Source organism: Lissotriton vulgaris, chromosome 2_1, assembly GCF_964263255.1.
Source record: "Lissotriton vulgaris chromosome 2_1, aLisVul1.2, whole genome shotgun sequence".
NCBI lineage: Eukaryota > Metazoa > Chordata > Amphibia > Caudata > Salamandridae > Lissotriton > Lissotriton vulgaris.
Window position 1 is genome coordinate 559,358,093 of NC_141687.1, and position 27,184 is coordinate 559,385,276.

General features: G+C 45.3%; 1 protein-coding gene across 2 annotated transcripts in view; it reads left to right on the forward strand.

Annotated features, from left to right (window-relative positions):
- Window positions 1-27,184, forward strand: part of LOC147730750 (uncharacterized) — a 1,432,305-nt gene that overhangs the window by 990,432 nt on the left and 414,689 nt on the right. For both annotated transcript variants that reach the window (XM_086955559.1, XM_086955560.1), the window contains one exon: window positions 16,053-16,199. In XM_086955559.1, the coding sequence (XP_086811685.1) occupies window positions 16,053-16,199 (147 nt within the window). The remainder of the gene's footprint in view (window positions 1-16,052; window positions 16,200-27,184) is intronic.

The following is a 27,184-nucleotide window of genomic DNA, read 5'->3' on the forward strand; positions in this document are numbered from 1 at the left end:
ACTCGAGAGAGGTCTGTTCGGAACCAGTGAAGTTCGGATGATCGGCTGTCGGACGAGGGTCTATCGGACAGGTGCACTCCCGATCGTTGCAGTCGTTCACTCTGTCGTCAGGACCTCTCCCACTGGATCCACGAGTCGCTGATGGGCCCCACGTTTGGGACGCCAATTGTAGAAAAAGGTACGGGCAGAAGACCTTTTCCGCAGTTGCCCGGCGGTAACCGCCTCTATACCCACTCAAGTTACCAAACAAAGAGGCAGGCGCTGGAGACTGGAAGGCAGGAAACAGAAGTTTTATTCCGACGGAGCAGAACACATCAAATCAGACAACAGGGTATCTTCTCGAGGTGCTCTAACCGCATCTCTGAGGCCTGGCCTCTTATACACATGTTTATGATCTTTATTACATGTCACACATTCTTGCAATGCTTTGAAGTATGAAAGGACATCCTCGGAATCCCCGCTTCAGGCCCGTTCCCACACATATTTACAGTTAGAGTCCCCACCCCGATCACAACAGGTGATGAGTATCGCACAGCTGGACATTCCGCCGATTCCCGGAATGTAGGAGGTCGATCGGATCTCATGGGGTGGGGGCTTTGATTAGTTCAAGGATCCTTTGATGGGGGAGGCTTCCTACTGTACAGGAGGAAGGGGGCAATAACAGTATCCACAGGGCCAGGTGGCGGCCTGGGAACGAGTGAGACAAACGGGCACAAAGGGAAGGGGGGTGTTATCAAAGGATCCGGGACCATGAAAGGAATGGAGGGAGGTGTCGCGCTGGGAACAGGATGGGGTTCCGAGGCAGAGCTGCGTGGTAGAGGGGTTTATGACCCAAGGCATGTGAGAGCGGGGGCTGTCAGCGTGCGGGGGATGCTTTGCGAGGTCAGGAGAGAGAGAGAGAGACGCGCTGGCTATCAGCGAGGGGCAGGGAGGCCGTGGTGCTCAAAATGGTTGCCGCTTACGCGCACGAATGGGCTCCAAAAAGGGCAAGATGGCGCCGATAATGTTGACGTTTGCGGCCTAACTTTTAACATTACAACAGGACCTCCTGCTCCGGACCGCTCGCTACTGCAGCCTGGCCACCAGGAAACTCCTGTGATTATTTTGTCATCTTGGGGCTCAGGGGGATTAAGTGGGGCTCAAAAGGAGGAGCAGCCCCTGCTCTATGTTGTGTATATTAATTAGGCCTGGCTCCTCAGTACCAAATCCACTGCACCTATGGGCAACCTTCTTCTTTCACACACCAATCACTAAATTGCTTTCATGTTTTGTCAATATCCTTAGTTATGCAAGATGTCTTGGTAAGCATATTGACCATTGACCTTATCAGTGATTAGGAACAGTGTTTTGTAGCTTTGGTCCTTGCCAGTACCTCAAACCGTTCGTTTGCACTCTAGACGTCAGGATCATGATTGCAGAACTTTTTTTTTCTTCTGCTCTCCTTTTATTTTCATGCAGATGTTGTGGTGCTTGTTTGATTAGTTTGGTAGGGTTTACGAAAACAGCCGTTAGCATGGAGGTACCAGGGTTGTCATTTGTGTGTGATGGTTATTCACACACGCACACCTTGCCACCTTCAGTTTTAGCTTCAGATCCATATGAGCAGTTTACATATCGGCCTCTTCGTTTGGCAGACCTACACCAATCATGCCTATAGTACGATGGGAGTCTCTTTAGCACACCTTCATTATACTAGATTCTAAAAAGAGTTTTGGATACCAGCTGTTGACTATATTTCATTGCTCTAGATATGACTAACATATTACACTATACCTCTGGAGTATGCCCAAAGACCATGACAAATTCAAAGAAACGTCTAATTGGTTCTACATTGCATCTAAATTGAACACTGACAAGGTTTTTTTTCGCCAAAGCACCGAGTAGGCTACAGGAAATCAGAAATGACAATTGTCAAGTAACAACAAATCATTCTTAGCACCCCAGCTTCTTTCATGCTTCCTTCAGCCGCCATTATATGCCATCTGATTAAAAGGTGCTCTCCTCCTAGTCAATCATTAAATCTCAATGCTCCCTGTCATCGCCTCCACGTTCTTCATGTCTTTCTGTGGCTTTGTGGCCCTCGAATGCTAATCTCAACGCATCCATCCGCCTATCTGGTGTTGTAACCTCCGAAAGCTGTAGAAACTCATTCCCAGGCTACTGAGAGCGCTGCGATGCCGTACTAATGGCAGATTGTGCGCTAGATAAATGGCAAACAGCAATAAGTAGGGAAATAATTTGAGAGAGACCATTGGTAACTGGAGATCACACCCAGTTCCATCATGTATCACTCCCAGAATGCATTTACGCCTGGTTTAAAAATAGGCTGTGAACAAAACGTATTTATTTTTTCTGTTGGGATGTTGTTATCGATTAATTATTATCAAATAAGAAGCTTGGTAGCCAGTGTGGTAGCGATCACATACTAATGTTACATTGCTTCTGAACAGCAGTGCAAATCTAAATGAAATATAATTATGAAACAATATGACAACTCATTTTAAAAATTGCCCTCTATTTTAGAACTGTGTGGGTTAATTTCGGCCGCTGAGATAAAGGGAGAAGACGGCAACACAGCCCTGTGTGCTTTCTGCTTTTCTGACAGCCGAGGAACAGTTTCCCTGTTGCAAAGGATCTTGGGCCAGACACTTTGAAAACAACCCCCTGTGACCCTCTACCTTTCGCCCAACTGGTCTGACAAGAAATCTAGAGAAATTCGTTCCCTTTGTGTTGGAAAGCTGTGCAATCAGAGAGCTATATATTTCAATTCAGCATGGCTTGGAGTTGGCTCAGCCTTTCATCCTGCCCAGGCTGCCCCCGATAAAATGAGTATTGAGTTGGATAGTGACAAGATGGCGAGCGGCGCTTTGAGGGACCTGAGAATCACCGCTTCATAAACGAACGATTATTTGGTGGACACGGCGGCAGAGTTAAATGAAACACTGCACTGTGCTGGAGGGTGCTGCTGGCAGCTGCGTTTGAGAGAATTACATCTAATGAGGCTAGAACACGATCCGGGAACATGGCCAAGGGAACAATTGTACTAATCAATTCTGGGCCTAGTCAGTGCTGCAAACTGAAGCGATTTGGCGTCTGGTGAAAGGCGGCTCGGCCCAGCGCGCGGTTTCTGACTGTGTTCATTATGGAGCTGCAGCGGTCTGAGCGCTGCCGTCTTCATGAAGCTCAGACCTCTGCGTGCCCGGTGTGTCTCGCGGCCGGAGCTGCTCTCTCGATAGATACCAGGGGCGGATTGGCAAGGCGGGCATTCGGGAATGGGCCGAAGGGCCGGTGCCTCAGTGCCCTCTGTGGGCCGTTTTTTTTCTCCCCTGTCCCAGTCCACAGAGAGTGGACTAGGAAAGGGGAGAAAAAAAACGTCCCACAGAGTGCACGGAGACAGAGACTGAGAAAATGAAAGCAGCCTCGCTGTGCGGCCAGACAGCGATTGTCAGCTGTGGGCTCTCCTTCACCCCTGCCCTGCCAAGCAATCAAGCTGAGGCTGGGCTGGGGTGGAGGGGTGATTGTTTGCAAGAATCGGCCTCCCCGGGGCCAGGTGTTTCTCAGGCCTTTGAGCCATTTGCACCTCGGCCCCCTGGCGCCCATGCAGCCCAGAAACGGTGTTAGTCTTAACACCTCGCCCACAGCCCTTCACATTCAGGGCATAGTGGGCGAGGAAGAATGGGCCTTGTTGTGGGGGCCTGGTGATGTTTGGAATTTTTTTGTTTTATTTATTTATTTATGTGATTTTATATAGCGCGGACTTTACCTGAAGGTGTCAGAGCGCTTCACACTAGGAACAGCAATAATACACGAGGAGAAAATTATAAGTGGACAAATTACAAAAGCAAACGTTAAGTTACATGAATCAAAAGTGACAATAGTGAGCAACCAAAATCGTGAGGAGCAAACGATACATTACAGGAGGAAAAAGAGATATGTGTGCAGGTTATAAAAGCGTACACAATACAAGTAGAGGTATAATACTGCAATTAATGGCAGACACTCCAGCACAAGAACAAACGTTACGTAGGCAATGGTGGCACTTGTGCAAGTATCTAAAGCAAACAAAAGTGAGAGGTAGCAAACAGTGTGTTACAAGAGAAAAGGGACTTGTGCAAGTTACAAAAGGGTACCATACACAGGTACAAGGCTAATACTACAGTAAATGGTAAACACTCAAACTGCCAGGAGACACCGGGAAGGCACTTCCCATGCACCAGCTTCACCTCAGCCTCCCCCCTGGCTACCTGGCTACCTGGCTACCTTGGATGACCCAGAAAGCTGTGTTTTGTGCGCCCCTGCCAGGACATTTTCCCAAGGCCTGGAGGGTTGATTAATTTACTAATTGCAGGGGCCTTACCTCTGTTCATGTGCTCCTGAGCTGAAGGTCTGGGGAGGGCTGAGTAGGTTAGTAATATCAGGGGCTTTGCTGCTTTTCAGGTGCTCCTGTGCTGGAGGGCTAGAATAATTTTGTGACAAAAAGGGGCCTTGCTATTTTTTTTAGTTGCTCAGCATGTAGGCCATTGTCACCTTGGCCCTGTGTCGTGTGCAAGAACAGTATCCTCCCACTTTCATTCCTTGTCTGTGCAAATGGTGTTTCATGAAAGGGCATGCCCCTTGAATGTGGGCCACGCCCCTTAAATATGGGCCACGCCTCTTGAATGTGGGCCACTTTTTTCGTCAGTGCCCGGGCCGAATTGTGATCCCAATCCGACCCTGATAGATACCACGCGCCATAGTCTATGCTCCCGATTTACTAGGTGGGCCAAAAACACACGTGTGAACACAACTCCAGATTTCAAACCTGCGCAATGCCCTGTGGGGGAGACCACATCTTTATCAATTCAAATCAATTGACGCCTGCAGTGGTACAGGCCTCGCGTAAGGATACTGGCAGCCCTCTCCCTCACAGAGTCCGATCAGTGCACCTGTGCGAAGTCGAGAATGACGTTCATTTCCGCTGCAGTCACCCCATCTACTCACGCATCTCGCATCACCTGGTTCCTGGCCTGCAGCCTCTCCTCCTGTTCAGTACTTGGACACAAAACACAGCAGCACAGGCCTAACCTCTGCGAAAATCCCCTGTGTGACGATGGGCTAATCACATAAAGTGAGCGTTGATTTATGCACAGTGCTTCCTACAGCTTTGGGATGACTTGTGCCTTAAACAGATGATATGCTGTAGTAGGGGTATGTAACCACCGTACAAAGTGGTAAAGGGTTTCCACTAAATCATCAAAGGAATGCACTGCTTTTTGCAGTGTGTGACCACTTCTCTGTAATAAATATAGTGAGCAACACAAACATACATAATAACAAAACGCCACAATGCTAAATAAGACAATAAAAACAGAACAGAGAACAACAAAACAGAACATAGAACAATAGTACAGCGCTATAGTATAACACTATATCACGATCCAATGCAACACCACAGCATCACAACAGACAATACATCACCACAACAAAATATAACACAAAGCAACAACACAACACCTCTACAGAGCAATACAACCTAAAAACACAACACAGAAACATCACAGGTATGCAGCAGAAAACCAATACAATGGCACAATGCAAAAAACACAGTAACAGACTGGTGACACCGCAGAATAGGGACACAGCAAATACACAAACACAATAATATGATAGTAGTGGCACATTGCTGTGAAAGTGCACTAACACAGCAAACCAGAACAAAAGCATATCTACAAAAAAATAATAACACACCAAAACGTCCAATATGATCTGATTTCCCTCGAGTAATGCATACTAGTCCTCTAAAAAAATCCAGAAAAAAAAACATAGACACAAAGCCACATCCATAAAATGAACCGAGCCTGGACCCCATTATTTGCAATGAATCACGTAAGAAGGTTGTGTGTAATTGCCCTGGTAACCACTAGGGTCTAAAAAGCAAGTTTGTGCATTCCACCATTCCAGCCCTCTCAGGCAGAATATCTATCTGGATCTATCTGGTTCGCCATGAAACACTATGGTCAGTTTGCCTGGGAGGATTTTCAAACAGATGCTCTTTGCATTGAGCATAAATTATCTCTTCCACGTTCAAGATGAATTCCTGTGCTTGGAAAGCATGGCACCTTCACAGCTCTCAAGCATCTTAAGGGTACATGACACCCGAAGCCAGTGGACCAAAAAAGGATCTCACAAGAGCACTTCAGAGTGGGGCCTTGTGATGCTAACTTCCATGCAGAACACGCTGGACGTAATGTCTCCTGGTACACAGACAGTTGGCTTGTGCTGCTCGATGAATGTAGCAGTGCGACCAAAAGAGAACAGATGGCCATGTCCTACTGTCCTCTCTCAATTCTATCTGCTGTTATGTAGCTCCATCTTGATTGGACAGAGTCACACTAACCACGTTTCTTGAGCACCTAGCTCCCAGGTCACAGTTGAATGCGAAAACCATCCCATGTCAGCATCGACTAAAAGAAGCAAGGCGGTCCACTCTGTTTTAGCACCTCTGGCTGTACATCCCGAGTGCAGTAATCCCTAAATTAACCTCTGTAGATCATGAGGTCTGCGTTGTTGTAGAGCTGTTGTCATGCAGTTTATGTGCTTCATGGTGTCAGTCATCTCTGGAACAGGACATGGTCCTTCAGCAGTGGCCGCCCGTCAGCATCTGGCTCCAAGGTCTGAGCAAAAACTCTACGACACCAAGCTCCCTTCACCATCCAGCCCACTAGCCTGAGATCTGTAGCACAAAGGCCACGATGTTGTGACCTGCAGCACGAAGCGAGCTGTTACCTCGATGTGTCAGTTCCTTAAATAGTTCATAAATGCAAACCGTGTCCCTTCAGTTTAGGGAGCGCTGCACTCTAATGTAAAAACAAATATAATGCAACAATAGCATTCACCATGAACAGTGAATACAAATCTTAATCGGATGCACAACCAAAATTATGAATGGGTAATCCCAATCTTAAACAATAAGAAAGATGCAAAAATGCATAGCCTTCCAAAGATATTTCCAAAGAAAAAGGTCTTTACATCTCTTGAAAAAGAAACCCCAGTGAGGGAGCAATTCTCAAGGAAAACAGAAAACAAATGCATAGCTATGGAAACTAGCTGAAAAGATTGCTTCAATCTGTTTACCGTTGCGGCCCAAGGAATCAAAAGACAAGTCAAGGTTTTACCACAAGTAGCATCCTGTGCGTTAGAGGACATTACCTTCTAGCTCCACCAAGAACCTTCCCCATTTATTTAATGATTCTCACAAAGTCACGGGCAGACGGTTTTCCATTTTCGCCACTCTCCCCATAAGATACTATTGAGATAAGACTTCAAGGGCAAGGACAGAGAAGGAGCTGTCCATGGTGCTAAACCTTATTAGACCAACATAATTCTATAGCTTAACATTCATCGCTGTAGAATAAAATTGGTCCCTTAGTTTTGTATGGGCGCTCAATGACCAGTTCTCCCCTTTCCTTTTCTGAGTTAGAAAATTGTGATTATTTGGGTAAGAGGCTGATTTTTATTGTGCGCATTTGTTTTACTGTATTATTGTTTGCAGCATATTACAATAAATATTAACTATTTGAAGAACAAGTTGGATGTAGAATCATGTGATTCTGTTTGTTAACATCTCTCATATTATTCATTATCTGGTAAGAAAAATCTAGTCACCAACTTTGGACTTGATTGCTTGACCACTTCTACCCCAGAAAATGAGATGAAGATGAAATTTGACATTGGAAAATTCATGCCGCCTTGGAGAAGTATTAATTTAGTGATGACGCCGAGTTTAATTTCTGTACGAATACTTGAGCATCACCACACCCCCCAAAATAGTCTTAAATGCATTTCCCTTCCAAAAGTATTCAACTTAAGGCACAAAGAGTCAAAGTGATTTGGCCAAAATCACAGTCGTTTATCAAGCGCTGAAGCCAGGCTCCGAATCCAGGCAAAGTCAGCAGCAGAGCTACTAGACCACATCTGCTAGACCTGCTCACTCCTTCTCTATGGATTCAAAGTACTGAACTGTGCAAAAGCAGGGTTACTGTGAGGCACATTTTATGTCCACGTCAAGCTTGTAGCATTGCCCACAAAGCAAAGAGAATCGCAGCCCTTATTTTGGATGATCTGCTCTGGAACCATGTAATTGTTTGGCATTTAGTTTTGTAAAGCGAGGCACTGCAGATCAAGTTGCTTGAAAAGGCTTCTTTCTGTTGATGGAAGTGACAATGCTAATATTAGGAAAGATATTAGGCAGCAAAAGGGGGTTATTGGCATTTCCTGAATTTGTTAAAGAATTATTGCAGAGGCTGAAATAAGAGGGTAGTGTCAGCTTGGAATATGGAGCTCACAAAAGTTATTCACTGATCGGTGAAAAGGAATTCTTACCCAGTTTGCAGAATTAAATTCCTCTTTTCCTTGTCTTTAGTCTAAAAAAAAATTGTTATTGGGAGCTAAAGCGAACGTTTTTATGCAATTGCACATCACAGTTAAGAGCAGGCCTGTTTCACCATAGCGATGAAATGCTCGTAAAATCCAGAGTGTTAATCTGCAGCCCAGAGTGTTTGCCGAAGACCACCACCCTTTATTAATCAGTGTTTCAAGAACAGAAGGTATTTGGTTTAAAAGTCTGTTATCCCACTATTTCCAGTCAGGAACAGTTAGCAAACTTTCACCTTATCAACCAACAAGAATGCGGAGACAGATCACTAGTGAACCTGAACCTCAAAAGCCTTTCACCGTTAGTGCAAGAACTACCATCATGTGGGAAATCTGCCTTTAATGTGTGGCCACCCCCAATTGTTCGCATTTTGCTGTACCTTATATCTTTCCTGGCTTTGGAAGTCCAGGCACCTCATCCCTGCTAACCTGTAGTAAAGTTCCTTTGCTCCTGCTTTAACCATGTTTAAATTGATTTATTCCTGATTAACACAATTAACTTGTTTGTAAGTCACAAGTTTATGGTGTAAAACGCGTGCCCAGAGGCTGGGTTGTTAAATGCCTCATGAGGACTGCCGGACGCACTGTGCCACCCACTACAGTGGCAATATAAACATAGCTTGACTGCTACAGTATATAACCTGCAGTGGGACCTGTTAAAATAACCCTTTTCAACAGACAAGAACCTTACTTTTAAATATTGCAAAGTCACACCTATGTAAGCCATGTAGCCTACAAAGTAGGGTGCATGGAATTTAAAAGCAGGGCTTGAAGAAAATTAATAAAACCATGTCCCTACAGTGACAAGGTCCAAAAAGGTATTTTCATTTTATCAGTCCTAGCTTTTCTATGTACAAAACTAGAGTGCAGATTTAAATGCTGTACTGCTAAATCGAGAAAGAGGCCAGCAGGAAAAATGAATAAACCACAACTTTTACTCAGCTTTGACTGGGTGTGAACAAAGCATGAAATGCCTTCCTGGAGCAGACAATAAGTTCACCTGAATGGGCAGAGATTACTACTCTTAAATCCCCAGAATACTCGGAGTGAAAGCTGTAGGCATCCTATAACATCACACTGTCAAATCCTGCTTGACAAGTATGTTGAGTCACATATAATACTTTGGGCATACTTAAAAGGGAGAGAACAGGATGCCAAGACAATGCTTGTGGATCCCCTGTCTGGTTGCTAAAGGATCCTTCTTTTGTCTTAAGATGCTTCTGTTTCTTGGTTTGTTGTGGGCACAGTGCCTGCCTCAAACTGAATTTGAATGTGGGAGGACACTGGTGATTTGCCAATGACACTCCCTGGCAGCACCAGTTTTAGAAATTACAGCAGAGAGAAGAAGGTATTTCATAGCTGAAAAGGATGAAGGAATATTCCAAGCTATTTTTAAATCTGTCTTGCCATAATGCAACTTTCCAAATGTTCAATAGGAGAGAGCTCCATGCCTTAGCATTTTTCTACAGGATTGACTGAGTTCTTTTCCATCTTATATCCTGGTTTGTGAGATGGAAGGTTGAGCACTGTACATGGGGATTCCAAAACAAGTCTTTAAGTATAATGCAGGCTGCATTATATGTGCACTTCACTTCTCTGGAGACCTGGTTCAGAGAAACTAGGCAAGGGAGGCACATGGTTGGGGGCTGCTTTATGGGGTATGTGCAATGTGTAACTATTTGTAACTTACAGTAAGCACTGTACTATAGTACAGTGTCAACAGAAAACAAAGCACTGCATACACAGGTTTAAAATCCAAATAAAGGATAAGAAGTTTGATTCCTTGGAGGAGTCTATATTGAGAGAGAGTACACTTTTTCTTTTACTGATATGTGATGGCGGGTTGATGTTCATTTACAGAGTGACAGCAGTGTATTGGAATGTTCGAATTAAGCTTCATAGATTAATTCCTTGAGTTAAGCCATTCTTGAATTGGGGTACAGGAGTGTCTGGGGATAATGGGAGGAGATCTGTTTTAAGTGGATTCAGCTTTTTCTAGTGGCATGACATTCAGGTTTGAATGTCCTTAATTACTTTGGCCATAAATTAAACAACTTTCAATAAAGAGAATTTCAAATAAAGCTTGATGTCATCTGTGTAATAGTGATAGGAGATGTTGGAGCTGCTGTAAGTGGAGCCTTATGGCTCCATGTAGAGACTGGAAAGGGTATTGGAGAAAATTGAGCCAAAGGGAACTCCTAGTTGAATCCTCACTGGGATGGAGAAAATAATAGCCACTGATGTCAGTTTTCAATGTGGAGGGAGAACCAGTTGAGGATTGCATCATTCAGTCCCATTCTTTCTTTCAGCAGTTTCAGATGAGTGGCATGGTACACTATTGGCAAATGCTCCTTATTAGTCAAGGAGGATGAAGGTACAGGAGTCCACTTTGTCCAGGATGCACAATGTTTCATCAACTATTTTCAAAGTTGCAATATTATGCCCAGAAGCCAGACACCAGCTCATCTTATAGATGGTTTTTGTTAGAAATGGGGGTCTCTAGTTGGCAATGGAATACACATTTGTCCAAATAGGGACCCTTGCTTCTAGTCAGGGAAAGGGGGATACACTCCTGAATAATAACCCCTGCTCACCCCCTTGGTAGCTTGGCACGAGCAGACAGGCGTATCTCAGAGTTAGTGTGTAAACCATTTGTGAACACAAACAGTAATATAGTGAAAACACTACAAATGGACACCCCACCAGTTTATAAAAATCAATAATCTTTATCTATTCTTAAACAAGACCAATACAAGAAAAAAACACAATACAGTTCTCAAATTATCCTTAAAATAGGTTATTCACTTAAATTCAGCTTGTAGCAACAAATAACTTCACTTGGAGTTATAACGACGTTGTGGTCGGTGGAAATCCCTAAGTACGGCACCAACCACGAGGTGCGTGGCGTCGGGCCCGGAGTCGAGCAGACGCACAAAGAACAGTACCTTGGAATTGATGAAAACAAAGATAGTTTACGGCGTCGGGGAAGTGTGGCTTCGTAGGCGCTGCGTCGGATCCTTATGACCCCATCGGTCGCGTCGGAGAGGTGACATCACGATGGCCCAAAACCACTGTTCTTTATGATGGTGCAATGTCGATGGATTCGCGATCACCCACATCGAGGATCGGCTCCGTGATGATGAAGTCGGCTTCGGAGTCAATGCGGCAGGGCAGCAGGTCGTTGTGCCTACATCACTAGACGGAGCAGCGCTCACCGCTTCGGTGCAGGTTACTGCGTCGCTCGCCGGCGTCGGTGTTGCAATTTCCTTCTGTAGAAGCTAAAACAGCAATTCTAGAGGCAGGCAGACAGAAGGGGTGAAGTCTTTGTGTTCCTGAGACTTCAGAACAGGAGGCAAGCTCAGTTTCAACCCCTTGGAGATCTTTTCTTCAAGCAGGTGACAAAGCAAAATACCAAAGTCCTTTTTCTCCTTTCCTTGACAGCAAGCAGCCACTGCAGGCCAACCTCAGACAGCAAACAGCACAGGGGCAGTATTCATCCTCAGCTTATCCAGCTCTTCTCCTTGGCAAAGGTTTCCTCTTGATTTCCCAGAAGTGATCTAAAATTCTAGGGTCTGGGCCCCCTTTTTTATACACACAAATCCTTTGTCTCTGAAGGCAGAGAATGTCTGTATCTAGTCCAAACCAGTTCTGTCCTCCTGGGTGCAGCTTCCTGGCAGGAGGTGGAGACAGCATTGTTTGAGAGCAGACCTGTCCTAGGTAGCTGAAAGGAAATCTCCTCCCCTACTCTCTATTCTATGAAGGCTCAGGTCAGTGAAAGGAAATCTCCACCCCTACTCTCTATTCAATGCAGGCCCTATTCAGCTCAGCCCTGACCCATCAGACTGCTGGAGCCAAGGCCCTCTCCAGCGTCCTGTCACTCACAACCCGGACATGGAGTACACAAACCTAGCAGAGGCATGATGGATGGTTAGGCAAGAAAATACCTACTTTCTAAAAGTGGTATTTTCAAACACAGAGTGTAAAAATCACCCATACTAAAAGTTGTTTTTTAACATTCTGAGTTCAGGCATACAAAACTCGAATGTTTCCCTTTTTCCCTGGGTCAGTTAGGATTATAAGATGTTTTAATCAAACTGCCCATTCTGGCCTATGGGAACAGGTAGCCTTGCAATAGTGAAAAACGAAGTTGACTGTATTTCACTATCAGGACACGCCACACACATCAGGGCATGCCCTCCCTTTTACATATAATGCTCCCTGCCATTGGGCCTACCGTAAGGGTGACTAATATGTAGAAAAGGGAAGGATTACGGACTGGCAAGTGTGTGCACTTGCCAAGTCAACATGGCAGTCCCAGACTGCACACAGGCTCTGCAATAGCAGGCCTGTGCTATATTTTACAAGCTGCTTCTGTGGGTGGCACAATCAGTGCTGCAAGCCCACCAGCAGCATTTGATTTACAGGTCCTGGGCACACATGGTGCACTGTGCTAGTGTCTGACAAGTAAATCAAATATGCCAATCACGGAATCACTAATCCATAACAATAATTTACACAGAGAGCATATGCACTGTAGTACTGATAAGCAGTGGTAAAGTGCTCAGAGTCATAAAACCACCAACAACAGGTCAGAAAAATTACAGGAGGAAGGCAAAAGTTCAGGAAGGACCCTGGAAAAAGTGCCATGTCCAACAGTTTTCCTATACCTTCATATACATTTTGAGGCCAAGAAGGAATTATTAGAGACCTGGTAAAATTATTCAGATCTGCAGTGTTCACTCCACTCATGTTTTTGTTTAGTAAGCATGAGATTTTACCAATTTTTCGGCATTCTTGGAGGTTTTCTTGGAACAGCTTGATCCAAAAGGGAGTAACTGCAGCCAATTTTCTAAAGAAGCGAGATGAGAATGGGTTCCATGGTGATTTATTTTGCACGTTGTGTTGCAAAAAGTCTGCATGTGGTACTTTTCTGAAGGAGGACTGAGTGGCCCTAGAATTATTTTGGTGTTATTGTGGCAAAGGAAGTTTGACAGGAGTGTGAGGGACTTTTTTTTCTTCGCCTCGTCTTCAGAGGACGAGAACTCCTCGCATCTTTATTTGGGATTGTTGGAGATCTACTGTGATTTTGGCATAGTGAATTGTTTTACGATCTTGAAAAAAACATTTAGGGCATGTTTTGGCCGCTCTGAATTTCTTATATAGCTAGACTTATGTGTGATGAAGAGTTTTTTTATATTTTTTTATTGCAGACTTGTCTTGTTCTCTGATGTGGTGTTCTGATGCCAAATTAGTCTGGATGCTATGGAGATTTCCCTACCCTCCTTCAGTTCTTTCAAGGATTAATGAACGGATCGTTTTCGTCGTTACATTTTGTGGGTCAATGATGTTGACTATTTCAGACATTTTTTTCACTGTACACTGGGTTTGTTGACTTCCTAATTGTCTGGATGAATTGTCGAATTTGGGCAACCCCTGAGTGAAGCATTCTTCAGTTCTCTTACCAATTGTTCAGATTTCATGGGTTGCCCAGTGGTGATTTTTTTTAGAATTCAGACAAAAGGGGTCACGCGCGGTTTTACTTACATTTAGAATTACACTAACATGGACAAAAAGGCATGTCGTAGGTGTATGATGGTGAAGACACCTACACAAATTGGTGAACACCAACAAACCCACAAGTCTGTGGATATTCATAACTCTTTTCTTTATACTTTTCCACAATGAAAAAGGCCAAATATTCACTTTTGTCAGGGGCAGAATAAGTTTGGTTTCCGGGAGGAATACTGCGCAATTGGTGGGTCATTGAGCATGTTGTTTATGCATGGAAAATGTTTTGCCCATGCAGAAAAAATATGTACGAAGGCACGTATGTATTGCATTTACTCATCTGAAATATACATATGATACATTTTCGAATACGGTACAAAAGGTGGTGGTGAAGGACAGAGCATCTGAATCAATCAAACACTCACACCCAGTCAAAAGATCTGGGTTTAATCCATCACCGTTCTTTAGCCCACTGTGCCACCCCAGTTCAGACATGGCTATATGCAAATCAGTCTGACCCTGTGCCTCATGGGAATAGTCCAGCCCGAACTGCCAAACCATGTCTTCCCTGGACCGGAAACAAGCTTCCGAGGACCGGTATCTGGCTTTCCAGCCGTCTTCAGCCCGGCTTGCTTGAATCCAGTGGCAAAGTGAGCAAGGGACTCACGTCTGAGCATACCCTGCCACACTTATGGCGGCCAAAAGCGGTACAAAAGGGGGTGGTGATGGACAGAGCATCTGAATCAATCAAACACTCACACCCAGTCAAAAGATCTGGGTTTAATCCATCACCGTTCTTTAGCTCACTCTGCCATCCCAGTTCAGACATGGCTATATGCAAATCAGTCTTACCCTGTGCCTCATGGGAACAGTCCAGCCCGAACTGCCAAACCATGTCTTCCCTGGACCGGAAACAAGCTTCCGAGGACCGGTTTCTGGCATTCCAGCCGTCTTCAGCCCGGCTTGCTTGAATCCAGTGGCAAAGTGAGCAAGGGACTCACGTCTGAGCATACCCTGCCACACTTATGGCGGCCAAAAGCGGTACAAAAGGGGGTGGTGATGGACAGAGCATCTGAATCAATCAAACACTCACACACAGTCAAAAGATCTGCGTTTAATCCATCACTGTTCTTTAGCCCATTTTCGAATACGTACATGTTTACAATATGAGTAGTCGAGGAAAGCTGTGATTGAGTGGAGCAAACTTCCACCTTTATTTGTGAAAAGATTCAGTTGTTTTAGACCAGTAGACACTGAACTTGTGTCATGATGTGAGCAGCAGTAGAACAATACAGTGCGAACTGACCTATCAGTACACATGTTGGCTCAAAAAAGTACTGGAATGGTTACAAAAATACTGGTGAGAAATCGGGACGAGGATGTGGCCTAACGGCTAGGGCGTCAACCTCGAATCTGGGGTACTGGGTTCAAGTCGCGATGACGATGCTCAATAACCTGTGATTCGGGTCTAGTTTGCGCTTTTTTTAAAGTCCCCAAAAAGTAATTGCGGCCAGTGCTAACTATATCTGGCCAAAGCTCTCAGTTGGTTGCACAGAATTCAAAACTATGACTAGATTAGTAGGATGATGCTTCTGAAAAGTTTATAAAATATTTTGAACTGTATTGTGTCTTTATTGCAGTATTATACTTCTACCTGTATTTTGTACTCTTTTGTAACATGCACATGTCACTTTTCCTCTTGTAACATATCGTTTGCTACCTCTTGTATTTTGTTTGCTTTTGATACATGCACAATTGCCACCATTGCCTCATGTTACGTAACGTTTGTTCTTGTGTTTTGAGTATCTGCCATTTATTGCAGCATTATACCTCTACTTGTACTTTGTACGCTTTTGTAACATGCACACATGTCACTTTTTCCTCTTGTAACGTACCGTTTGCTACCTCTTGTATTTTGTTTGCTCTTGATACATGCACAATTGTCACTATTGCCTCATGTAACATAACGTTTGCTTTTGTGACATGCTCACTTGTAATTTTCTCCTCATGTATCATTACTGTTCCTATTGTGAAGCGCTCTGACACCTTCGGGTAAAGTCTGCGCTATATCAAAACGCATTAAATAAATAAATAAATAAATGTATTTACTGTATACATTTTCCTGGTTGCAGCTTGATGACATGAGATCCCTCCTGGTGACCCCCGATGAGAAGCTAGCACTCCAGCTGAATCAAAGATTCCAACAGCACGAGAGGTGGATGTTCCCAAGAGGGAATGAGAAGTTGTTGAGCACTCCAATCCTGCGCAGGGAAAATATGGTATGGAGGTTGTGTAATTTTTGCTCTCTCTATGTTTTGTATCCTAGTATGTCCTTTTATTATAGTATGGTGTGCAGCATGACTCTTTAGTTTTATCAGAACAATAACACTATTGTATCTGGCTTGATTGAGGCTCTCCTATTGTTTAAGTGTGCCCTTCTGTGATTAAGTGAAACGACTTGGTACACCGACGAAGTGGGCCTAATGAATCGCTGTTTTCCAAGTTTCTCTTTCCTGTTTGGAATACTGAGGATCAGTCTGGGATTATGAATAAGGGGGTAGATTTCGCAAAATGTGTTTGAAATATCAAGGCAACCAGGGCTACAAGCCAATTGACTTTGAAGTGTTTCCGTATTAGGTCAGTTCGCAGTTAAGTCTTAGTCTTGAAATTTGGGAGTGTGTGCCTATGTGACTTATGTATTGATTCCTCAGTATTCTGTTTTATTTTGATGAAGCTTTATTTTCACAATGTTCACCTGAAGATTTAAATATTAATTAAGCATCCTAGCCCAAGTTAAAGGTCCGGCCTGAGTTATAGGCCTGTGTTGCAAGTGAAGGCCCATATTGAGGATGAGGGCCTTTAAAATGATTTAATATAGCCTTATAGCCCGCCGTAGCGGGCTATACCGGCTATTAAAGGCCTGCTGAATCGTTAAAGGCCCTCGCCTTCGGCTCGGGCCTTTAACGAGACAGCAGGACTTTAATTGCCGGTATAACCCTGCTACGAAGGGCTATAAGGCTATTAGAACATTCTGCCGCTAGAGGGCAGAATGTTCTAACAAATTAAACAAAGGGTTCTCGAAGCTCGAGGGGATAGAAATCCCCTCGAGCTTCGAGAAGCCTTTGTAGAACATTGGAATGTTGCTCTGCTGGCCTTTACCGGCCCGTAGAAGCAGGGAGCACTCCATTGTCTGCAATGGAGCTCCCAACATTCCAATGTTCTAATATTCATTATAGTCCAAGTCACAAGGGCTATACGGCTATTAGGACATTTCATCCACTGGTGTAGGATATTATAAATTAAAAAGGGAGAAACAGAAAGGAAAACATAGATTGTTGGAGCAGAAGGTATGTACCTGTTACTCTGGGTCCTAAATCAATTGATTGTTTTGAATGGAGTACTCAACATTCCAATGTTCCAATTTATGTTTTTCTGCCACAGCCAATTGCAATGGAAGCTTAGTGTGGTTGTCCAACTTCACTTCAGTTTTTAGAAAAAAATATAATTGCAATAACTTCCACTAACAATTGATGTATTGAGTGAAGACAAGCATATCAAAACTTAATTCTACTGGAAGGAGGCAAAGAAGGCTGTGGGTTGTCTGAACACGAAAGAGACATATATTCTTGCTGAATCAGACTCATGGAATTTACGTTCTCTTTGTGGGGGGATTAATGCTTATTGCCCTCTAAACCAACAAGGTGGTCTTCCTCCTCCAAAGCAGTTTTGACCTTCCCCATTGTGGATATTAAATTATTTCTACATTGATTACATTATTCAACTTGTTCTAGCTGGAAAGCAACTATTAGGTGCAGTTGCAAACTTTCTGAACTTTGACTAAGTACACTCTGCACATATTTTTGTTTAATGGCTAGGAAACAACGATCAACTCATAAAAATCAGTCTTTGTTTTCTTTGAGTTTCGCCTAGTCCAACTTGAATTTAGATTTTGCAGAATTCTACTAACGGTGGTGCTCAACGCCCATTGGGCTACAATAATGTTATCCCCCTACCCCCCTTCATCGTTGCTTATAGCCTAGGCTGCATCTTCAAGGGTACTTGTCTCAGTAAAAGCCTGGCCGTGCAGAGCACTGCTCGGGAAGCAGCATTGGAGAAGACATTTCATTTTCTTTAAAAAGACAGGATCAGCGTCCCCTGCTGCTATGACATTTTTTTTCTCAAGAAAGAGTGGGGGTTACTGGTGATTCACAGTATCCTAGGGTGCAGACCTCGTGGCGAGGGCTCTTGCTGTGCAGGGCAATTTGTTTGAGCTTTCACTATTGTTTTAAAGGGGAGCTAGTGACTGCCTATAACCACTGGAATGAAAGGAACCATCTGCACTTCAAAAATGGTCTCTTCCCCTTCCCCATACTCTTTGAATGCTTTTAAAAAAACAAGGGAGAAAATGACAAAGTGTATTGTGTGCAGTTGCATTTATATATAGTGCTTATTACCCGTGAGGAGGGTAGCAAGCACTCTATAAAAGCAATGAAAGGGAGTTTTTGTAAAATTTGAAATGGGTTTGCAGTGGTTCAGTGTCCACCAGACAGTCCAAACGTTTCTGTCAATGGCATCGCATCTTGCATTCCGTTGAGGCAGAGGGGGTTTGAGGTTTTTCTTGTAAAAAAATAGAAATTTGAAAGAGTGGCTAAAGAAATAAGAACCAGCAAAGTTGTATTGGCAAATAGGGTAATGGGCAGTACTTTGTTGCGGTGGTTGCTGGTGGATGGCACCAGCACCTCTTAACAAGACCACTGGAATTAAGTCATAAGGAATTACCAAATTATGTGGCAGGGTGAACTAAATCATGCAGCAAGGCTAGGGATACTATGGGTGTAATGTGGCACATTTTGTGATAGTAGTACTTCATTATTTTAACACATCTGGTATAGGGTTGGCTTCACTTGTCATAGTGGAACACCCACATACAGGAGCAAGCAACTAATGATGGCCTGTCAACCTTTGCCTTCCACTGTGCAGTAACACAAGTTGCTGCATTTTCAGTAACTTTTGATCTGTTCCATGTGGGAACACATTTTTCTGCTGAAATCTGCAATATGTGGCAGATGCAAATCCATAATGATGCAAAAAAAGCCTGGGGTCGCAGAATTACATGAATCCAGTGCCAACATGGTCTTTTAAAAAGCAGTCCAGATCCTCTGAGTAAAATATCCCTGGCTTTCTGTTCTTTCTCATAAGCAAGGCCAGCTAAGGCCATAGCATTGATGTTGCTTGTGAGACTTTCATGCAGCATTGGCTTCAGGGTGATGGCTTGACAATAACTTCATGTTGCACAGTTGCTCTAAAAGTTAATACACAGGCTGTGGTCTAGAGCAGCCCATCACTTTGCTCCTCTGCCTCATGCTTGCTCATGCTTGCTCTTTGGCTAAGTTTGGCTAGAGCCAGACATTCACACTACCGAAGGGACACACATGAGGTGTAATATTTCCCAGTGCCTTTTCAAGCACTACTGGGTGATAACCTCTTAATTCCCACTTCACAGAAGGCCCTTGTGTGACTGTCACCCGATGTGTTTGGTGCACAGACACACAATAAACTGCAGAGGTGGATCAGCTTGGCACTGTGCATGGACAGGACCTAGTACTGCGCCTACTGGATACAAAAAGAACAATTGATGGGCAGAATGCAGCACAATGTCATCCGTCGTTTGTTTTGCTCACCATGCCATTCCAGTTTGGACCCACAGATATGCATATCAGTCTTGACACTGCACCCAATGGGAACAGTCCAGCCCGAACTGCCAGGCCAGGTCCCCACTGGACTGGAACCAAGCATCCTTGGACCGGTTTCGGGCTTCCAGCCCTCATCATGCAAAACAACAGTTGATGGACAGAATGCAGAACAATGTCATACATTCACCCCAGTACAGAGATCTGGGCCTAAATCCATCGTTTTTTTGCACTCCACACCACCCCAGTTCAGACATGGCCATATGCAAATCAGTCTTGACCCTGTGCCTCATGGGAACAGTCCAGCCCGAACTGCTGATTTGCATATCGCCATGTCTGAACTGGGGTGGTGTGGAGTGCAAAAAAACGATGGATTTAGGCCCAGATCTCTGTACTGGGGTGAATGTATGACATTGTTCTGCATTCTGTCCATCAACTGTTGTTTTTCCAGCCCCCATCAGCCAGGATAGCTTGGCTCCAGTGGCATGACTGATTTGCATATGGCTGGGTGGCATGGTGAGCAAAAGAACAATGGATTTAACACCATTGCTGCTATCGATATTCCTCTCCTTTGCTGGGCCATAATGGAAATGGGTGTGGTCATGACAAGCTTGTCATGAGCACACAAGCAGTGTACCTCATGACGAGCTGAGCTCGTCATGAGCACCGAAGGGGTTAACCCAGATCTCTTGACTGGGGGTGAATGTATGATTTATTCAGCATTCCATCCATCATTTCTTTGCATAGCACTTTTCAACCTAAGTGGGATGGGTGTACCCAGACGTGGGTCCCTTGCTCACTGTGCCACTGGATTCAAGCCAGCCTGGCTGATGAAGGGTAATACACAGAAACTGGTCCCAGGATGCTTGTTTCCGGTCCACGGAGGACCTGGCTTGTTTCAGCCAGGTCAACCCTGGACCGGAAACAAGCAGCCTGGGTCCGTTTTCTGGGTATTACCCTTCTCCATGCCACCCCAGTTTATGCCCAGCCATATGCAAATCAGTCTTGACCCTGTGCCTCATGGGAACAGTCCAGACCGAACAGTCCAGACGGAACTGCCAGGCCAGGTCCTCCCTGGACCGGAAACAAGCATCCTGGGACTGGTTTCATGGTATGTCACCCTTCTTTAGCCAGGCTACCTTGAATCCTGGCCTGGCAGTTCGGTCTGGACTGTTCCCATGGGGCACAGGGTCAAGCCTGATTTGCATATGGCTGGGTCCAAACTGGGATGGCATAGTGGGCAAAAGAACAATGGATTTAACCCAGATCCTTTGACTGGGGGAGATTGTTTGCATTGTCAGCATACCGTCCATCATTTGTTTGCTATGTGGCAAATTATACGGCACATTTCACCAATTCCTTTTGCTCCCTTCCTACACCAGAAGTCTGGATGTCACCTTGTCAGTAGGTGATGCCGTTGCTGGCAGTGGAGGCAGCAGGTACCAATCTTCAATGTAACATTTTGAACAGTAGCACCTTGACACCTGGGGACCTGGGTTTGAATCTATCTTGGCACTTAATTAAAAATTATGCAGTTCTGGGCAAAACAATTAATCTCACTGTGCCTTGACTTCAAATATGTGAGCTGCTAGCCCCCACTGGAAACAGTCTCAGAATGGACAGTGCTCACTAGTTAGGTCAGTGCAATATAAATATCATCACATACTTGTTTTATATTGTGAATAGGTATTCCAGTTATTCTGCTTTGTGAATACCACTATCGTTTGAGCTCTTGGTGACCTATTCTCATTTTGTGACAGCCAGATATAACACCGCACACCCCATAATTGTATTAATCCCACTACATGCTCTACATCTTTTGTAGAATTCATATGTCTACTTTTCCGTGTCTGTATGAGCATATTCATGTGCTCAGTAGAAGATCCTACCACAAACATCTTTTAATAAGAAAAGACACCTTCCAGTAGGGCTTCACTGCTTCCTGTTCTGTGTGTCGGGTATGAAGACCAGACACAGGACTCACTTGGTACCATCTTGCAGACATCTGATGCTCGGAGGTCTGGCGGACACTTTTGAAGCTCCAGCTGTGCTAAATGACTCAGTGGAAAGCAATGACGAAGCCAATAGATCTGGCTAGAAAATACAGTCATAATCTGTTTGCATGCGGCAGCACATTAAAGGCACACCTGTTGACTTTGCTAATGTGTGTTATCATACTGGCTCGGAGGATGCCTCTGCTCCCAGGTAGCCCCAGCACCATGGCTTGAGCTACTAGCCCTCCAAAGTTCAAGTTTATTTGCGCCCCTGTACTGACGTATGTGTAATAACTTATGTCCAAAAGTATTATAACATAATTGTACATTAAATTCAAACTAAACATCCAGGTGTACTTAATGAAGCAAATACTATGCAACTTCATGGTTTCAAATAAAGGCAAGTGGGAAATGACAGACTTATTCGAAGCAAAATCTTCTTAATTCCGAATTGAAAATATAAACACACGCACACGGCTGAGCAAAGGCACCCAAAATTAAATTAATTGAGGATAGAAAGAAATAATTTAGGATAATGCAGTTAATGGTGTTCCATGATATGATATTAAAGAAAATCAGTAAATGGTTTCAATAACTGATTGGCAGAAAGTTTGCCAAGTAATTGAGTACCTTCAAGATCTATTCAAGCCATGATTGAACAACACTGGAACTGAAGGGTCATTCCAAACACGTAGTAATGGAGCGCTCTGCGACACCTTTAAATTAACAGGGTAACAGAATAATCAATTTGATTATCAACTAATAGCTCTTCTTGATTCACTCTGTGCTATTGGATTTGATTAAGAAATGCTGCTGTGTTTTATTGATTCTAGTGATTGATTGTCTTCTTTCTAATAAGCCAGAAAAGTACGTATACAAAAATAGAAACTTCCACATCACTTCATAACCCTTACAGCATAAATATTTCATATGAAACTCGTTAAATTGCACCTGGGAAAATATATACAAAATATCCATATGCCTATCACACAAAGTTACTATTCTTTTAACTACCTTCTGACCCCCCTAAAGTGCTTTCTAGCCTAAATTAAATATACCCCATATCTTTTTCAAATCTGTAACCAACACCATTTTTCACTTTTAGATAGGACCACTTGAATTATCCGGCAGCGGAGGACCAAATTATGCGACACCGTTGAGTAAATAATCCGACAAGAACAGGCATATTATGAGGAGTAATGCAACACATCATTAGACATAGTGGATTCATTATTGTGTCATTTTAGCAGGTTAACACTATCCAGGCAAATGTTTCACTTCATTATTACTAGTTTACCACCCAAATACAGCAAAAAGCAACCAAAAAGGGACCAGTCAACCTTTTCAAAGAGCCTCCACTGTGCAGCAACATGTGTTGCCGCGTTTTTAATAACTTTTGATTCGTGTGAGCTAGAAATAGTTTTTATCAAAATCTGCGGTTTATAAAACAGATGATGGATTATGTGGAGAATGCATCAAGCCATTAATAATTCGGAAAAGTCAGCAGCTGCAAAACACTTAATTCCAATGGCCCAGCTTTAAATAGTGTATAGTTTGGTGACCACCTACGATAAGAGCTTACCTACGGTAAGGTAGTTATCCGCGAACACACAACTTTTATTTGATGCTTCCCCAAATCTATTTTGAGCTTCCTAATCCCGTGAAAGTATTACAGTGCTCTGCAAAAACGTTTACTTTCCCGCATAGTGAGCATTAACAGTGAGTCCTAAGATGCCAGTCACATTTTACTAGGTATCAATGTAGGCACCTTTAGCCCCAAGTTCCCTCGACCTCGTTGAGTACGGTCGCTCCCTCCTGCCCTCGCTGACTCCTGCCCTGAGCTGCCTGGTATCGTACACATTGCGCTGCTGAGCTTCCTTGACGCTGCTCTTCACTTTCTCTTTTGCCTGCATAGCGCTGCTGCCCTCGTTTAGCGCTAGAACGTGCCTGCCTGCTTGTGCTAAACTGTGCCTGCATTAATTGATTATTTTGAACTCCTTTGCTGAAACGTGCATTTGCTGACCATTTATCAGCGTTTTTGGCTCATACCTCTGCTCCTTCCTCCAACCGGGTCAAAAATCGCGTTATAGCCACCATTTGCTTCTGTTGTTGTTGTTCTGCCCTGAGACCGCCCCCTCCACCACGCAACCGCCTCCCATCTGATCCTCCCTCCCACTTTGTTTGTAAGCTCACCCCTGTCCACCATAGCGCTGTGACCACCTCGACCTCGTTGAGTACGGTCGCTCCCTCCTGCCCTCGCTGACTCCTGCCCTGAGCTGCCTGGTATCGCACACATTGCGCTGCTGAGCTTCCTTGACGCTGCTCTTCACTTTCTCTTTTGCCTGCATAGCGCTGCTGCCCTCGTTTAGCGCTAGAACGTGCCTGCCTGCTTGTGCTAAACTGTGCCTGCATTAGTTGATTATTTTGAACTCCTTTGCTGAAACGTGCATTTACTGACCATTTATCAGCGTTTTTGGCTCATACCTCTGCTCCTTCCTCCAACCGGGTCAAAAATCGCGTTATAGCCGCCATTTGCTTCTGTTGTTGTTGTTCTGCCCTGAGACTGCCCCCTCCACCACGCAACCGCCTCCCATCTGATCCTCCCTCGCCCCTCCCCCCTCCCCAACCTCTTATGACAGTTGCTCCAGCGCGCAGCGTTCACGCGCAGCGATCGCGCCCCATTCGCGCCGAAGGTGCGCCAAAGGTAAGCCCGTCTACGCCCGTCCGCGCCTGGACCGCGCCCAGCGCCAGAGCCCCTGGTCCTCGTAATGTCCACCCCTCCCGCATTACTTACGATGCCACCACCCTCCTAGCCCTTAACCCCGGCCGTTCCCCCAACTGCGTCCAAGCCGCTCCTGGACACACCCATGGACCCTTCTCCTGCTACTCCTGCAAGTTCGACGGCACCAAGAACAACTCCTCATCTACGAACACACAACAGATATCCGACCCCAACCACCTACAATGCATCCTGATCAACACCCGCTCGGTCCACAGGCACGCCATTGACCTCTGGAATCTACTAGACACCATCTCTCCGGACGTCGCCTTCCTAACAGAAACATGGATGAACGCCACATCAGCCCCAGACATCACCATTGCCATCCCGGAAGGCTATAAGATCATCCGCAAGGACCGTACCGGCCACACAGGAGGAGGCATCGCTAACCTCCATAAGAAATCAATCCGCATCTCAACCAGCTCAGACATCAATCTCGCCAACACTGAACACCTTCATTTCCAGATCCACATCGACCCCAAGACCACACTCAGAGGCACCCTCCTTTACAGGCCACCAGGACCCCGCGCACAATTTAGTGAAGACATCACAGACTTCATCACTCCACACGCGCTCCCCTCCGAGGACTACATCCTTCTGGGAGACCTCAACTTTCACCTTGAAAAGAACAACGACAGCAACACCACCACCCTTTTGGACAACCTCGCCAACCTCGGACTTAAACAACTTGTCACTACCCCCACCCACATCGCAGGTCACACACTCGACCCTATCTTCACCTCCAGCAAACATGTCTCCTTCAGCCACACCACAGCTCTCCTTTGGACTGACCACAGCTGCGTTCACTTTACCTACAACAAGCCCACATCCAATAACCACCCCCAACCCACTCTGCAAAGAAACTGGAACAAAATCACCATCGACCAGATCTCCTCATCGCTTCTTCTAAACCCCCCAGCCCACTCTTCAAACCCCGACCAAGCAGCCACCAACCTCACCCAATGGTTATCCAACAGCGCCGACATCCTAGCACCACTGAAAAAACGACAACTCAAACTAGGCAGCAAGAAGGCCTCCTGGTTCAACGATGATCTTAAGAAATCCAAGAAACTCTGTCGCTCCCTTGAGAAGGCCTGGAAAAAAGACCCAACCACCAGCACTAAGGACGCCTTCAAAAACGCCACCCGCATACACCACCGACTGATCCGGACTGCCAAGAAAGCTGCCTTCAAGGACCGACTAGATAACAACGCCCACAACAGCAAGGAATTATTCAACATCGTCAAGGAATTCACCAACCCCTCAGCCAACTCCAACGACATCACCCCCTCTCAAGCCCTCTGCGACTCCCTAGCCTCATTCTTCCACAACAAAATTGCTGACATCCACAACAGCTTCGACAACCGACCCGAAGACCAACCCACCCAACCCCCTGCAGGACCCCCACCCCCCCGAACATCCTCAATGACTGGAAGCCAATCTCCACTGAGGACACCATCCGTCTGATGAACTCCATCCACTCAGGATCCCCCACAGACCCATGCCCTCACCACATCTTTAACAAAGCAGACTCCATTATAGCACCGCACCTCCGAGACGTCATCAACTGCTCCCTCAACTCTGCAACCTTCCCGGAAAGCTGGAAACATGCCGAACTCAGCGCCCTCCTGAAGAAACCCACAGCTGACCCCACCGAACTCAAAAACGACTGCGCTATCTCACTCCTTCCATTCCCGGCCAAAGTCATCGAGAAAGCGGTCAACAACCAGCTCGCTGCATTCCTCGAAACCAACAAATCCCTCGACTCCTCACAGTCCGGCTTCCGAGCCAAGCACAGCACTGAAACCGCCCTCATCGCAGCAACAGACGACATTCGAACTCTACTGGACAATGGAGACACAGTCGCCCTCATCCTCCTCGACCTCTCCGCAGCCTTCGACACGGTCTGTCATAGCACCCTTTTACAACGCCTCAGAAACGTCGGAATCCAAGGAAAAGCACTGGAATGGATCACCTCGTTCCTCACCGGAAGAACCCAGAGAGTCCGCCTTCCACCATTCAAGTCAGAGGCCACTGAAGTCATCTGCGGCGTACAACAAGGATCTTCACTCAGCCCCACCCTCTTCAACGTATACATGAGCCCCCTCGCGGCCATCGCACGCCAACATAACCTCAACATCATCTCCTACGCTGATGACACTCAACTGATCCTCTCACTCACCAAAGACCCTAACACCGCCAAAACCAACCTACATGAAGGAATGAAAGAAGTAGCCGAATGGATGAAGCACAGCCGTCTGAAACTGAACTCAGACAAAACAGAAGTCCTCATCCTAGGCACCTCCCCCTCCGCCTGGGATGACTCTTGGTGGCCAGAGGCCCTTGGAAAAGCACCCATCCCGACGGACCACGCACGGAACCTGGGCGTCATCCTGGATTCCTCACTCTCGATGAACAGACAAGTCAACGCCGTCTCTTCATCTTGCTTCAACATTCTTCGCATGCTCAAAAAAACATTTCGTTGGATCCCCACCGAAACTAGAAAAACAGTCACCCACGCTCTGGTCACGAGCCGTCTGGACTACGGAAACACCCTCTACGCCGGTACCACCGCAAAACTCCAGAAAAAACTCCAACGCATCCAGAACGCTTCAGCCAGGCTAATACTAGACATCCAGTGTAAAGATCACATCTCTGGACACCTGAAAAACCTCCACTGGCTCCCCGTCAATAAAAGGATTACTTTCCGGCTCCTAACCCACGCACACAAAGCGCTCTACGAAATCGGACCCGAATGCCTCAACACAAGACTGTCCTTCTACACCCCCTCCCGCCAGCTA